The following is a 16,988-nucleotide window of genomic DNA, read 5'->3' on the forward strand; positions in this document are numbered from 1 at the left end:
CTTGGCTTGATTCTAAGAAAACTACCTCATGTATGTTATTTTTTTCTTTTGGAAAATCTTAAAGCAAAACCTGCGTAAATAATATCAACTCCTTATCAAAGAGCTGTCCCTTTAAAGAAGAAAATTTTCTACAGGTTCTTAAATTAGCGTTAAGTATACATGGATACGCAGAAAATATAGTTAGGAAATGAGCAAACTGAAAACAGCATTAACTTAATCTCTTCTTTGAATAGCTTCTGTCTGCTCTTATATATCATTTGTGTAAAGCTTGAATTGGAAATCTGGACTTTGAAATATTCTTCCCTAATGGAATGTAAAAAGAACCAAAGATGATTATTCTTACAGCACAAACAAATTTAGCTTTTATGCAGTAATACTAAGAACAACAAAAACAATAACAGTATTTCACACAGTAAGCATTTCTTTTAGTGCAGGTACAGTATTTACAGTCAGCTTGTTTCATAATCTGCTTGCCATAAAAGAATTCTGACTATTATGATAACCTTTTTGATGGAAATGCTAATAATATTAAAAATTTTAGCAAGGAATGGTACAGCAAGATGCATAATGCTTTTTTGTGTGCATTAAATTAACCTTCATTTCAATGTATCCAAAGATACTTCAGCTGAAGTTTTAGGAGAAGCTGAAAAACAATTCTTCAAATAATTACGAATAATGGCTCCATTATGCCTCCACCTCACTGAGTAAACTGCCAACATGTATTTATTGGAAAGAAGAGAACTTTGAGACACCTGATTCCTTTTGACAAGTGGTTTACTAGAGGTATGACCAAGCATGCTTGTTATACTAAATCACAATTGTATTCCATTTATAAAAGAAACTCAAAGTTTCCATAGCCTTCTGCTAGCACCCTATCTACTAAGCTGAATGCAGCCCCAAATGATCATAGTGGTACCCACACCTATTTGACCTTCTTCCCAGAAACGTCCATCATCATTCAGTGCAATAGACGTATTAATGTACTTTTCCATGCTAAGAAACTCCCCCAAGACCTCTTAACAGCATGAAACACCACCCAAATCCAAAAAGAATGTCAATGTCAACAAAGACATACTTACTTCTAAAGACTCGATAATAAGAAAAAAAACTGTTCCCAATCTTCTTCACTTACCCAGGAGTTTTGCGATGACATAAAGGGCTTGTCCCCAAAGAAACAGTTTTCCATCACGGCCACAGTTGCTAGGAAATCGCTTCTGACTACCAGGGTTTCTTTTTTCATATTCTACAAAATCAGCTGGCACAGAGTAATACTTTGGTATGACAGGATAACCTATGGAGTTTAAAAATAAATATTTAAAATATAACAAATCCGTATCCTCCTCAAATTTTCTCTTCAAAAACTACAATGATTACAAAGCAGAAAGAGAGAAAGTTGTCCAATAGGATAGGAACATTTGAGTCTTTTCAGAAATTCCCAGTGAAAAATGTGGGAAAAGCTTCTTTACTTTAAAACTAATTTGACAGGATACGTTATATGTTAGCCAACAATGTGTACATAATCTCTTTTAACAACATTTAACACCTTCAAATGAACCAATAAATATACAGTATGCAAATATGTAGAGTCATAGAAGAAGCTATTTTTAATAGGATTAGTCTGTGGAAGCTTTACAAATGAGATACTGTGTAATCTTAAACGAAGAATTATAACCCTGAGCGATTGCTTAGAGCAAAGAAATCCCCATTTTAAACATTAAGCCCATTATCTACTATTCCAAATCACTGAAGAGAAAAAAAAATCCATCTTCCCCCTGTGACCAACTCATTTAAAAATATTTCTTGGTAGAAACTAAAAATTATTTTAAGACTAGAGTCTTTGTGGATGATGTAAAGGGAGAAAAACAACATTCTAATACAGTGCTACAGAAGACTTTTTGTAATATCATCCCACACTGAACTTAATTTGTCTAATAATACTACACAGATTTCCCTAAAATTTGCTTCTTTCTTCACGCATCAATCAATAGTGATATTTGTGTCTAAAACCAGTGAAAAGGTCTATGATACACAGAGAATAGTCTGAACATCACTCTTTCAACATAATGAAGCCTAAAGTGTGATACACAGACTACCACCTCAATGCATCAATGATCTACCACTGAATACTAAAAGATCTGATTCAAGGGATTTTAAATATATTCATTACAACATTCATTACATTATTTCTCACATTGGACAAGTGGTTATTTGGAGCATAAAGACAAAAAACTGGTTTTAAACATTAATATTTATTTGAAATTCAATGTTTATCCATAAACATTTTGCTACTATAACATTACAAGGATTTTAAAGGGTGAGCATATAGTATAAAGTATTTACTCTAAGATACTGTGGAAAAACCTAAAGAATATCATAAACTTCGTGTGAGACAGGAATAGGGCCCACTGCTGTGATTGCCAGTTTGTGCATCATGTCTGTAAGACCACCCATTTTTTTTTTTTTAATCAACACACCATAATTTTTAACTTTCAGATAAATAGGTCGTCAAAGCTGTTCACTCATGAGAATATTTTATTATTTTACTAATACTTCCAAACACCAAAGATATCTGGAACTTCTCCTTTGGAATTCTTTCGAGAATTAGTTTTCTAGCCATACGAAAAAACTCAGTTATGTTCCTTTATGGCCCTTGCTGGTGTTTAACTGAAACCAATATATTACTTGTAAGTCTGGACCTTTTGACCATTTCTAAAATATTAAATCCATCCTCAAAGGATGACATTTTAGAACCATGGCAGACATTCAAATTAATGTGCAAAAAGCCCTGAAAACATCTCCAAAGAGGAGGTCAAAATATTCTTGGCAATGGTAGTACCCTTAGGCTAGGGCAGAGCCTTCCTAAGTGGCCCTCTGAAGGGGGCAGCACTCACCTGAACAAAGCATTTCTGGTGACATGGATAAAAATTAGTCACTTTATATTATTGTCACATTACATACAGTGAAGGAGTATTACAGTAGGTAATAGATGAAGAAACTCTGCCCACCTGGCAAACTACTGTGTAGTAACTATAGCCATGACCACTTAAAATTCATCTCCCTCTCCATCACCTTGCCTAATGAACTCCTTTCATAAAAACAAGTTTATTATAACAAATTAAGAGATTATTCTTTCTAATTCGTTTGCAGCCCTGTTCATTTTTTCATTTGAATATAAATTATTCTATTTAGAAAGGAATTATTTATACATTTCAAAGGAACATTAAGGGAATACTGGTAGAAAGAATTTCTTGAAAAAGCATTCCTGGGGGCGCTTCAAGATGGCGCAGGACTAAGACGTGGAGATCACCTTCCTCCCCACAAATACATCAAAAATACATCTACATGTGGAACAACTCCTACAGAACACCTACTGAATGTTGGCAGAAGACCTCAGACTTCCCCAAAAACAAGAAACTCCCCATGTACCTGGGTAGGGCAAAAGAAAAAAGAAAAAACAGAGACAAAAGAATAGGAATGGAACTTGCACCTCAGGGAGGGAGCTGTGAAGGAGGAAGTTTCCACACACTAGGAAGCCCCTTCACTGGTGGAGATGGGGGGTTGCGGGGGGAAGCTTCGGAGCCACGGAGGAGAGCGCAGCAACAGGGGTGCAGAGAGATTCCCACGCAGAGGATCACTGCCAACCAGCACTCACCAGCCTGAGAGGCTTGTCTGCTCACCCCCCAGGAAGGGTGGGGGCTGGGAGCTGAGGCTCCGGCTTCAGAGGTCAGACCTCAGGGAGAGGACTGGGGTTGGCTGTGTGAACACAGCCTGAGGGGGCTAGTGCACCACAGCTAGATGAGAAGGAGTCTGGGAAAAAGTCTGGAACTGCCTAAGGGTGCGTGAGGAGAGGGGATTCAGAGCACCACCTAAACAAGCTTCAGAGACAGGTGCAAGCCGTGACTATCAGTGCAGACACCAGAGACAGGCATGAAATGATAACACTGCTACTGCAGCCACCAAGAAGCCTGTGTGCAAGCACAGGTCACTATCCACACCTCCCCACACCGGAATCCTGTGCAGCCTGCCACTGCCAGGGTCCCATGATCCAGGGACAACTTCCCCGGGAGAACGCATGGTGCACCCCAGGCTGTTGCAACATCCTGCTGGCCTCTGCCGCCACAGGCTCACCCCGCATTCCGTACCCCTCCCTCTCCTCAGCCTAAGTGAGCCAGAGCCCCCTAATCAGCTGCTACGTTAACGCCCTCCTGTCTGGGAGGGGAAAAGATGCCCTCAGGCAACCTACATGCAGAGGCGGGACCAAAACCAAAGCTGAAGCCCAGGAGCTGTGCGAACAAAGAAGAAAAAGGGAAATTTCTCCCTGCAGCCTCAGGAGCAGCGGATTAAATCCCCACAGTCAACTTGATGAACCCTGCATCCATGGAATACCTAAATAGACAACGAATCATCCCAAAATTCAGGTGGTGCACTTTGGGAGCAACTGTACAATTAGGGTTTGCTGTCTGCACCTGACTTGTTTCTGATTTTTATGCTTACCCCAGTATAGTTTTTAGCGCTTCATATCATGGGTGGATTTGTTTATTGGTTTGGTCGCTCTCTTCCTTTTTTTTTTAAATTACTTTTTAAAAATTTTTTTATTTTAATATTTTTAAATATTAATTTATCTATCTATCTATCTATTTATTTATTTATTTAAATTTTCTTTCTTTTTTCTCGTATTCTTCTGAGCCGTGTGGCTGACAGGATCTTGGTGCTCCGGCCTGGTGTCAGGCCTGAGCCTCTGAGGTGGGAGAGCCGAGTTCAGGACATTGGACCACCAGAGACCTCCTGACCCCACGTAATATCAATCGGCGAGAGCTATCCCAGAGATCTCCGTCTCAACGCTAAGACCCAGCTCCACTAACAGCCAGCAAGCTCCAGTGCTGGACACCCCATACCAAACTAGCAAGACAGGAACACAACCCCACCCATTAGCAGAGAGGCTGCCTAAAACCATCCTAAGTTCACAGACACCCCAAAACACACCACCGAATGCAGCCCTGCCCACAGGAAACACAAGATCCAGCCCCACCCACCAAAACACAGGCACCAGTCCCCTCCACCAGGAAGCCTACACAAGCCCCTGAACCAACCTTACCCACTGGGGGCAGACACAAAAAGCAATGGGAACTAAAAACCTGCAGCCTGCAAAAAGGACACCCCAAACACAGGAAGTTAAACAAAATGAGAAGACAGAGAAATATGCGGCAGATGAAGGAGCAAGGCAAAAACCCACCAGACCAAACAAATGAAGAGGAAATAGGCAGTCTACCTGAAAAAGAATTCAGAGTAATGATAGTAAAGATGATCCAAAATCTTGGAAATAGAATGGAGAAAATACAAGAAACGTTTAACAAGGACCTACAAGAACTAAAGAGCAAACAAACAATGATGAACAACACAATAAATGAAATAAAAAATTCTCTAGAAGGAATCCATAGCAGAAACACTGAGGCAGAAGAACGGATAAGAGACCTGGAAGATAAAATAGTGGAAATAACTACTGCAGACCAGAATAAAGAAAAAGCAATGAAAAGAATTGAGGACAGTCTCATAGAGACCTCTGGGACAGCATTAAATGTACCAACATTCAAATTACAGGGGTCCCAGAAGAAGAAGAGAAAAAGAAAGGGACTGAGAAAATATTTGAAGAGATTATAGTTGAAAACTTCCCTAACATGGGAAAGGAAATAGTCAATCAAGTCCAGGAAGTGCAGAGTCCCAAACAGGATAAATCCAAGGAGAAACACACCAAGACACATATTAATCAAACTATCAAAAATTAAATACAAAGAACAAATATTAAAAGCAGCAAGGGAAAAACAACAAATAACACACAAGGGAATCCCTATAAGGTTAACAGCTGATCTTTCAGCAGAAACTGCAAGCCAGAAAGGAGTGGCAGGACGTATTTAAAGTGATGAAAGGGAAAAACCTACAACCAAGATTACTCTACCTCACAAGGATCTCATTCAGATTCGATGGAGAAATTAAAACCTTTACAGACAAGCAAAAGCTAAGAGAATTCAGCACCACCAAATCAGCTTTACAACAAAGGCTAAAGGAACTTCTCTAGGCAGGAAACACAAGAGAAGGAAAAGACCTACAGTAACAAACCAAAACAATTAAGAAAATGGGAATAGGAACATACATATCGATAATTACCTTAAATGTAAATTGATTAAATTCTCCAACCAAAAGACATAGACTGGCTGAATGGATACAAAAACAAGACCCATATATATGCTGTCTACAAGAGACTCACTTCAGACCTAGGAACACATACAGACTGAAAGTGAGGGGATGGAAAAAGATATTCCATGCAAATGGAAATCAAAAGAAACCTGGAGTAGCAATTCTCATATCAGACAAAATAGACTTTAAAATAAAGACTATTACAAGAGACAAAAAAGGACACTACATAATGATCAAGGGATCAATCCAAGAAGAAGATATAACAATTGCAAATATATACGCAACCAACATAGGAGCACCTCAATACATAAGGCAAATGTTAACAGCCATAAAAGGGGAAATGGACAGTAATACAATCATAGTAGGGGACTTTAACACCCCACTTTCACCAATGGACAGATCATCCAAAATGAAAATAAATAAGGAAACACAAGCTTTAAATGATACATTAAGCAAGATGGACTTAATAGATATTTATAGGATATTCCATCCAAAAACAACAGAATACACTTTCTTCTCAAGTGCTCATGGAACATTCTCCAGGATAGATCATATCTTGGGTCACAAATCAAGCCTTGGTAAATTTAAAAAAATTGAAATCATATCAGGAATATTTTCCAACCACAATGCTATGAGACTAGATATCGATTACAGGAAAAAATTTGTAAAAAATACAAACACATGGACGCTAAACAATACACTACTAAATAACTAAGAGATCACTGAAGAAATCAAAGAGGAAATCAAAAAATACCTATAAACAAATGACAATGAAAATACTACGACCCAAAACACATGGGATGCATCAAAAGCAGTTCTAAGAGGGAAGTTTATAGAAATACAATCCTACCTCAAGAAACAAGAAACATCTCAAATAAACAACCTAACCTTACACCAAAGCAAGTAGAGAAAGGAGAACAAAAAATCCCCAAAGTTAGCAGAAGGAAAGAAATCACCAATGGATAGATCATCCAAAATGAAAGATCAGATCAGAAATAAACGCAAAACAAATGAAGGAAATGATAGCAAATATCAATAAAACTAAAAGCTGGTTCTTTGAGACGATAAACAAAATTGATAAACCATTAGCTAGACACATCAAGAAAAAAAGGGAGAAGACTCAAATCAACTGACTTAGAAATGAAAAAGGAGAAGTAACAACTGACACTGCAGAAAAACAAAGGATCATGAGAGATACAACTACAACCAACTATATGCCAATAAAATGGACAACCTGGAAGAAATGGACAAATTCTTAGAAAAGCACAACCTTCCGAGACTGAGCCAGGAAGAAATAGAAAATATAAACAGACCAATCACAAGCACTGAAAGTGAGGCTGTGATTAAAAATCTTCCAACAAACAAAAGCCCAGGACCAGATGGCTTCACAGGCGAATTCTATCAGATATTTAGAAAAGAGCTAACACCTTTCCTTCTCAAACTCTTCCAAAATATAGCAGAGGGAGGACACTCTGAAACTCATTCTACAAGGCCACCATCACCCTGATACCAAAACAAGACAAAGCTGTCACAGAAAAAGAAAACTACAGGCCAATATCACTGATGAACATAGATGCAAAAATCCTCAACAAAATACTAGCAAACAGAATCCAACAGCACATTAAAAGATCATACACCATGATCAAGTGGGGTTTATCCCAGGAATGCAAGGATTCTTCAATATATGCAAATCAATCAATGTGATACACCATATTTACAAATTGAAGGAGAGAAACCATATGATCATCTCAATAGATGTAGAAAAAGCTTTCGACAAAATTCAACACCCATTTACGAGAAAAACTCTCCAGAAAGTGGGCACAGAGGGAACCTACTTCAACATAATAAAGGCCATATATGACAAACATACAGCCTGCATCATTCTCAGTCGTGAAAAACTGAAACCATTTCCTCTAAGATCAGGAACAAGACAAGGTTGCCCAATCTCACCACTATTATTCAACACAGTTTTGGAAGTTTTAGCCACAGCAATCAGAGAAGAAAAAGAAATAAAAGGAATCCAAATCGGAAAAGAAGAAGTAAAGCCGTCACTGTTTGCACATGACACGATACTATACATAGAGAATCCTAAAGATGCTACCAGAAAACTACTAGAGCTAATCAATGAATTTGGTAAAGTAGCAGGATACAAAATTAACGTACAGAAATCTCTTGCATTCTTATACACTAGTGATGAAAAATCTGAAAGAGAAATTAAGGAAACACTCCCATTTACCACTGCAACTAAAAGAATAAAACACCTCGGAATAAACCTACCTAAGGAGACAAAAGATCTGTATGCAGAAAACCATAAGACACTGATTATAGAAATTAAAGATGATACAAATAGATGGAGAGATATACCATGTTCTTGGATTGGAAGAATCAACATTGTGAAAATGACTCTACTACCCAAAGCAATCTAGAGATTGAATGCAATCCCTATCAAACTACCAATGGCATTTTTCACGGAACTAGAACAAAATATTTCACAATTTGTATAGAAACACAAAAGACTCCAAATAGCCAAAGCAATCTTGAGAAAGAAAAATGGAGCTGGAGGAATCAGGCTCTCTGACTTCAGACTATACTATAAAGCTACAGTAATCAAGACAGTATGGTACTGGCACAAAAACAGAAATATAGCTCAGTGGAACAGGAAACAAAGCCCAGAGATAAACCCACGCACATATGGTCACCTTATCTTTGATAAAGCAGGCAAGAATATACAATGGAGAAAAGACAGCCTCTTTAATAACTGGTGCTGGGAAAACTGGACAGCTATATGTAAAAGAATGAAATTAGAACACTCCCTAACACCATACACAAAAATAAGCTCAAAATGGATCAAAGACTTAAATGTAAGGCCAGACACTTAGAAGAAAACATAGGAAGAACACTCTTTGACATAAACCACAGCAAGATCCTTTTTGACCCACCTCCTAGAAAAATGGAAATAAAAACAAAAATAAGCAAATGGGACCTAATGAAACTTAAAAGCTTTGGCACAGCAAAGGAAACCATAAACAAGACAAAAAGAGAACCCTCAGAATGGGAGAAAATATTTGCAAACGAAGCAACTGACAAAGGATTAATCTCCAAAATATACAAGCAGCTCATGCAGCTTACTATCAAAAAAACAAACAACTCAATCCAAAAATGGGCAGAAGACCTAAATAGACATTTCTACAAAGAAGATATACAGATTGCCAACAGACACATTAAAGAATGCTCAACATCACTAATCATTAGAGAAATGCAAATCAAAACTACAGTGAGGTATTACCTCACACCGGTCAGAATGGCCATCATCAAAAAATCTACAAATAATAAATGCTGGAGAGGGTGTGGAGAAAAGGGAATCTTATTGCACTTTTGGTGGGAATATAAATTGATACAGCCACTATGGAAAACAGTATGGAGGTTCCTTAAAAAAACTAAAAATAGAACTACCCTATGACCCAGCAATCCCACTACTGGGCATATACCCGGAGAAAACCATAATTCAAAAAGAGTCATGTACCACAATTTTCACTGAAGCACTGTTTACAATAGCCAGGACATGGAAGCAAGCTAAGTGTCCATTGACAGGTGAATGGATAAAGAAGATGTGGCACATATGCACAATGGAATATTACTCAGCCATAAAAAGAAATGAAATTGAGTTATTTGTAGTGAGGTGGAAGGACCTAGAGTCTGTCATACAGAGTGAAGTAAGTGAGAAAAAGAAAAACAAATATGGTATGCTAACACATATATACGGACTCTGAAAAAAAAAAAAGGTTCTGATGAACCTAGGGGAAGGATAGGAATAAAAATGCAGATGTAGAGAATGGACTTGAGGACACGGGGAGGGGGAAGGGTAAGATGGGACGAAGTGAGAGACTTGCATTTACATATATACGCTACCAAATGTAAAATAGATAGCTAGTGGGAAGCAGCCGCATAGCACAGGGAGATCAGCTCTGTGCTTTGTGACCACCTAGAGGGTTGGGATAGGGAGGGTGGGAGGGAGACGCAAGAAGGAGGGGATATGGGGATATATGTATACATACAGCTGATTCAGTTTGTTATACAGCAGAAACTAACAGAACATTTTAAAGCAATTATATTCCAATAAAGATGTAAAAAAAAAAAAAAGGAAAAGCATTCCAACTACACCTTCTGTTGTCTGATGAAGTACTGGAGTCAGAAGATCCTGATATTCTTTTACTTGCTTGGGGTTGCCTCTAAAAACACCTAAAATGTAAAATATAAAATCCAATAGCATTTGAGCTAAATAAGCACCACAGAAATTTTACCTCAGAAAAAAATTTACCCAATTGTAATTATTCTGGTATTTTTCTATGTAAATAATAAACAAAGGTAATGCAAATAAATGCATATGATAGTTTTCCAAGAAATTGATTTGAGAAATGTTAGCATTTAGAATTGAGAACTGAATTTTAATTGAAATTTCTCTATGCTTAAGTACAAATATTATAGACATTCACAATGTCACAAATTACAGTATTCATAATTTGTATTCACAAAAGTTCTTCTTTGTAAATATGAAAATATATTTGTATCATTTTAAAAATACTTTAAAGTATTTTTAAAATTCTTTAAATGATGTAACATTAACTCAGAAAGCAGAAAAGTAGCATATAAAAATGCAGAGTAGTTAACATCAATAAGTGCAATCTATTTTGCTAGCTGAAAGGAGTCATATTTTATTTCTTTTCTTCTTTAAACTAGTTATAGTCTACAGTTTAAATTTCAGGAGAAAAGTTCACTCACCATCAATCATCATGTAAAGGAAAAATATGGGGAATTCACATTCAATTCCATCAAATAGCTAAAACAGAAAATAAAATATTAAAAAATTTCACCAACAATAATTTAGAACATGTATATTAGAGTAATTATATTAATTAGAACACTTACATCACTAGAATATACATACATAAAAATTTATTTATTATAATAACAAAACTGGACTGATTTTATAAATAGTTTCGTTGTTCTTTAAAAAAATTTTTCTCAGCATTCTTTTTTTTTTTTTTTTTTTTTTTTTAGTTCCTAGTGGGGTCTTGGATCACTGTAAACACACAGAAATGACTTGAGTTCTCTGAGAGCTCAACTGCAAGTGGACACTCAGGGCAATGTCCCATCCCTGGGTCACTTCCCTTCCTATTGAACTGAGAGCAATAAGGATAATCATTCCCCTTTTAAAGATGAGGAAATGAAGCTCCCAGAGATGGAATGACCTTGCTGAAGGTCGTATGGGTAGTAAGAGATAAGCCTTCTGCGTCGGAAGGAAATCCTCATTCCATCACACCATGGTCGCTCCTTGTCACCTGTTCTGTTGATATCTAAGTCTCCACATTCTCCTCTAACTGAAAAATGCATTCCAAGTGAGAAGTTCTCTGCAATCCAGCTTTCCAACAAAAGTTTGCAGAAAAGGGATGAGGGAAACTCTGCTGAGTCAAATGTCTTCAAAAACAGGAAGAAATAAGGCTTTACAGGGATGCCCGCACAGAAAGCGCCCGAACCACATCTTGGAACAAAGCGGAGAAGGAACTACGTCACCGACTCCCCACTAACTCCCACCCTAACCCTCCAGTCTTTCTAGGCATCAGGAGGTTTCTGCATCTCTCTCTCAGCATTCTTATTATTCAAAACCTCATTCATTTAATCCATCACAGAGTAGTCATTCATTCAATAAATATTTACTAAGTATTTAGTAATGCCTGGCATCAGCTAGACAGAGGGCTATGAAGACAAAAAGATAGAGAACCTGCTGTAGTGGGGAGACAGGCATGTAAATAAACAATTGCAGTATGTTACAAAATATCTATACATGGTATATATATCAAGAACCAAGGGCATGAAGCATCTGAGCCTGCCCAGGGCGTCAGGAAAGGGTTTATAGGAAAGGAGATGCTTCAACTAATGCTTGATGGATTTCTCTGGGGAGATGAGCTAAGGGAACTCCACACAGAGAAGACAACAGTACAAACTAGAAATGCGTTAAAGAACGAAGTACGTTAAAGAAACTCAAAGCAATTCAGTATTCCTGGAACAAGCAAGGAAGAAGCAGTGAAAGCTGAAGTCTAACAGGTGGGCCAGGACAGCCAGATCAGGGAGGGCCTGAGAAGTCAGGCTGAGAGACAAAAACTTTGATCTGAAAGTGACAGGGTACCACTGGAGAGGATCAAATTTACTTGCTAGATGAACAGCTGGCAGTACTGAAGAGGGTTTTAGGATAAGAAAAAAGGAGACCAACTGTAAGGCTGCTGGGAACAATCCAAAGAGAAAGGATGTTAGCCTAAATCGATGTTTCTCAACTTCAGCACTATTGACATTTTGGGCCAAATAGTTCTTTGTTGTGGGGGTTGTCCTGTGCACTGTGGGACAGTTAGTAGCATCCCTGGATTCTACCTTTCAGATGCCAGTAGCACCCACCAAGGTGTAACAACAAAAAATTTCTTCAAATATTGTCAAATGTCCCCTGCGGAGCAAAATCATTCCCGGCTGTGGATCACTCGCCTAAACGAAGCAGTTAATAGAGACGAAGGGACAGTTTTTAAGATTTAAAGGTAGTTAAATTTGCCAGGCTTGGTGAGTGACAAAGAAGGCTAAGTGAGAGGGAAGAGCCTAGGATGAATCTCAGGTTTGGGGCTTGGGCAGAAGGGTGAGGTGATCATAGGCAGACTGCAGCGCATTCTAGTGAGGATGTCCAAACGGCAGCTGGATACGTGGTAGGGCACTCAGGGGTGGAAGTATGAGTTACGGATAGAAATGTGGGATTAACAGTGATTGCTAGAGCTATGATTGCATGAATAGCATGAAAAGAGAGTAGGACTGAAGATGGATTCCAGGAGACAAGCAAAGGATAAAGGGAGGCAGAAGAAGAGGAACCTGCAAAGGAGACTGAGAAAGATAGTGAGAGAACTAAGCAGAGACTTAGGAAGAGAATGGAGTCACAGAAAATGGAGGAGAACCTCCCGAGAGAGAACTTAACTTAAGACACTCAAATGCCAATGAGAGGTTCAGTGAAATGAAGTTAGAAAGGCATCCACAATGATCCAGTGACATAAACTGACTGAAGCCAACACAGCTACTGGGAAGTGTTGGGGACAGGGGCCAGATTATAAGGTAAAGGAGTAAGTAGGAGGCAAACAAGGAGCCACAACTAGAACACACCATGGTCTTCAGAAGTGTGACAACAAAGAGAGAGGCAATGGGAGGCAGATAGGGAGGGGTTTGGGGTTTTTTTAAATAATTTTCAACCTATCCCATTAAAGCAAAGTCTTCAGCAATGTGGATGGATGCTTACTTTTTTGGGGGGTGTTACAGTTTTCTGGGCAGCTTAAAAACAGCTAGAATAAACTTAGATATAGGATATGTATGTATATTTGAAATATAAAATCTTTAAAACCAAATATTTAGAGGAGTATATTTCAGAGGGAAGTGTCTAAGTGAAACAGAAAAAAGAGCATTTGCTTAAAGATTGAAAATTCAATCACAAATAGATATTTTCTATTATATTAGACAAATGGTATACAGTAGGCAGGCAAAATACTGAAAGTGCAATAGAAAAATTACTCACCCAATGACTCAACATGGCCCAATGTGAGCAAATAGGCCTCAACAGCTAACACTTACCGAGTGCTTACTATGTGCCAAGCACCGTTCTCAGCACTTTTATATATATTAACTGATTTAATTCTCAAAAAAACCTTACTAATAGTAGGTACTAACATTATTTTATCAATGAAGAATATTAAACACAGAGAGCTTAATTAACTTGCCCAAGGTCTGACAGCTAATAAGTGGCAGAGCCAGAATTCAAACCCAAGAAGTCTGCCTCCTGAATCAGTACTTTTGAACATTCTATTATGCTATCTGACATGGGATATTTTTTGATACCTTAATTTCAGCTGGTCTGTAGTAGCGTCTGTTAGGATCTTCCAATGATGTTCTATACCCATCTCTCAAGAAACGCTTAAATCCATATTTTCCTTTTAATTTTCTAACCACTTTATCAAGTGTTTGGCTAAACAGAACTTCATCATCCAAGGCAAATGCAGGATAACTGATGCAGGGGAGCAGGGCAGCATCTGTGTTCTGGGGGCAATAAGAAAAAGAAGGGAAAGTAAGTGTCTGTAATCATATGATCAACACAGCCCAAAGAGAATCACAGAGATGAAAAGTCACTAAGGTTATTTAACTGACAGTGAGACTGCTGTGCTCCAAGGGACAGACAGATGTTTATATGGCATGGTTTAGTGAACCTTACAGAGGAGATAAAACTTCATTCAATGATAAGGAGTATTTTCAAGGTTCAACACTGGACTCAAACTTTAGTACATTATTTCAGTCATTGTGTAAAAATTTAACACCACTAATTAGTCATTACAACTAGTCTGTCATAACAATTTGTTTATAATAGTGAAAACCAGAAAACAATCTAAAGGTCCAACAATTAGCTGAGTAAATCAGCAGCCATTAAAATTTATATTATAGAAATGTTTACTAATGTGGAAACATGTCCATTCAAAGAAACAGGTTATCAAGCATTATGAACAATATTCCTCCAGTTTTGTAAAATAAAAATATTATATGTGCACATAAAAATACATGGAAACATACAAACCCAAATGATGTCACCCTAAGATTATAACTGAATGGTGGAATAATGAGTGGATATATTTTTATTATTTGCTTATTTGTGGATTCTGTTTGTCTTTTATCATAATCTTGTATTACTTCTATAAAATAGTTATTTTAAAATAATTAAATTGTTCCATTTTGGGTGTTTTCTAAGAATAGAGCCACAAATAACCCCTAGAAAAATCTGCAATCAGGTATTACATAGTCATTTAAGAGATTATCAGACAAAAGAAAAAGGTGAATCAAATGAGAGAAAAATAAGGAAAGCAGTTTTATTCAAAAGAAATTTAAATTATGAAAAATATTCTTCTACATTTCTAATACAGTAAGTCCCCTACATATGAACGAATTCTGTTCTGTGAGCATGTTTGTAAGTCCAATTTGTTTGTAAGTCCAACAAAGTTAGCCTAGGTACCTAACTAACACAATCTGCTATACAGTACTGTACTGTAATAGGTTGATAATACTTTTCACACAAATAATACATAAAAAACAAACGAACATGAAAAATAAAGAAAACATTTTTAATCTTACAGTATAGTACCTTGAAAAGTACAATAGCACAGTACAACAGCTGGCATACAGGGGCTGGCATCCAGTGAACAAGCAAGAATAGTTACTGACTAGAGGAGGGAGAGGAGGTGGGAGATGGTAGAGCTAACGGATCCTCAGCAATAGGAGACAGAGTGCAAGCTGCAATTGCACTCATAGGTTCTGGTTCTTTGCTGGATTAAATTCTATCTACCCCTTGAAAAAATGGTCCAGTGATATCTGGGTAGTAGCTCTTTTTTTCTTGTCATAGATGACACGGTAGCAAGGGATTGCATTCTGAAAGGTTGCTGCAACCTTTGTGAACCATTCTACATTCGGGTCCTGTGCCTCAAAAACTAACAGTGCCTCCTCAAACAAAGAAAATCCTCTTGCCATTTCCTGTGTCGTGAATCTCTTCGGTTCTTCAGTTACTTCTTCTTCCTCTTGTTGCTCCACTCTCTCAATTATTTTCACTTTTGTTTCCATCATTATCGCTTGGCGCTTTTTAGCAGTACCAACTACATCACTGCTGCTTTTAAGCTTGCTTCCAGACATCCTGGGCTTGAAATAAAGATACTGTACTACTGTCCTCTATACAGTACTGTACAGTAAAGTACACAAAAGCACAACCACTTGTAGAGGATGCATGCACGTGACAATGTACGCCAGACACGTGAACTAAATTATGTGATTGGACCTGGGAACGCACATTCGCATCTTTGAAAGTTCGCAACTTGAAGGTTCGTGTGTAGGGGATTTACTGTATATAATATTCCATGACCAAAAAAAATTCATTTTGGCATAATGTTGCTACTCCCCCAAAGAGAAAAAAATATATGTAGTTCTCTACTGCTCTATGAAAACTCAAAGGACAAAGCAGCTTTCTCCACAGCTCTGCTCACTTCCTAAACGTTGACCTCCCCAGGCCAGAGCAGTAAGCGGCAACATTCTCTCTTCTTATCTCTTCTGCCAACTTCTAACACTTTAGAGTACTTTCTTGGAAAAAGAAACAAAACTACGTAACAATCATAAACAACAGTTCATATTAATTTATTATAAAAATATCTCACATGAGATCTTGATTCTCTGGGTAACAATGAGCACAAAGTTTGCCGGTTGCGATTGTGGGCATCGATATCCACAAATATAACTGACCAAGAACAGCCCTGGAATGAGAGAGAAAGAAAAATTTCCTAGATTAACATAAAAGAACTTGTAGAACATTGGGCAATTTGACTGAAATAAATTTCACATTATAAATCAATGTTACCTCAATTTACAAAAATAATAAAATTAAAAAAAAACAGACAAGCAAAAAAAATTTCACAAAAATATTAACATTGGTTGCATTTGAGAGTGGCATTACAGAAGATTTTAATTTTTTAAATACTTTCAGTATTTCTCAAATTTCTTGAAATAAACATTAATTTTATAATCATAAAAAAATGTTATTTTTCCATTTTTCCAATTTCTCCTTAGTTTTCTTAAAAATCAAAATGTATAGATTACAAGATAACTAATAAAGAATATTTATTTTAATAAAAGTAAAAAATCATTTAGCTAATACTTCTGACAAGGAAATAAGAACTAATTTGGATTCACAAAAT

The 16,988-nt window shown here is 37.3% G+C and overlaps 1 protein-coding gene across 4 annotated transcripts in view; it reads right to left on the reverse strand.

Annotated features, from left to right (window-relative positions):
- The window catches only part of PHKB (phosphorylase kinase regulatory subunit beta), a 220,649-nt gene that overhangs the window by 97,100 nt on the left and 106,561 nt on the right, over nt 1–16,988 (reverse strand). For all 4 annotated transcript variants that reach the window (XM_061174410.1, XM_061174411.1, XM_061174412.1 and 1 more), the window contains 5 exons: nt 16,452–16,547; nt 14,107–14,304; nt 10,972–11,029; nt 10,354–10,431; nt 1,133–1,291 (listed from right to left, as the gene is read on the reverse strand). In XM_061174410.1, the coding sequence (XP_061030393.1) occupies nt 1,133–1,291; nt 10,354–10,431; nt 10,972–11,029; nt 14,107–14,304; nt 16,452–16,547 (589 nt within the window). The remainder of the gene's footprint in view (nt 1–1,132; nt 1,292–10,353; nt 10,432–10,971; nt 11,030–14,106; nt 14,305–16,451; nt 16,548–16,988) is intronic.

This window comes from Eubalaena glacialis, chromosome 18 (genome assembly GCF_028564815.1).
Source record: "Eubalaena glacialis isolate mEubGla1 chromosome 18, mEubGla1.1.hap2.+ XY, whole genome shotgun sequence".
NCBI lineage: Eukaryota > Metazoa > Chordata > Mammalia > Artiodactyla > Balaenidae > Eubalaena > Eubalaena glacialis.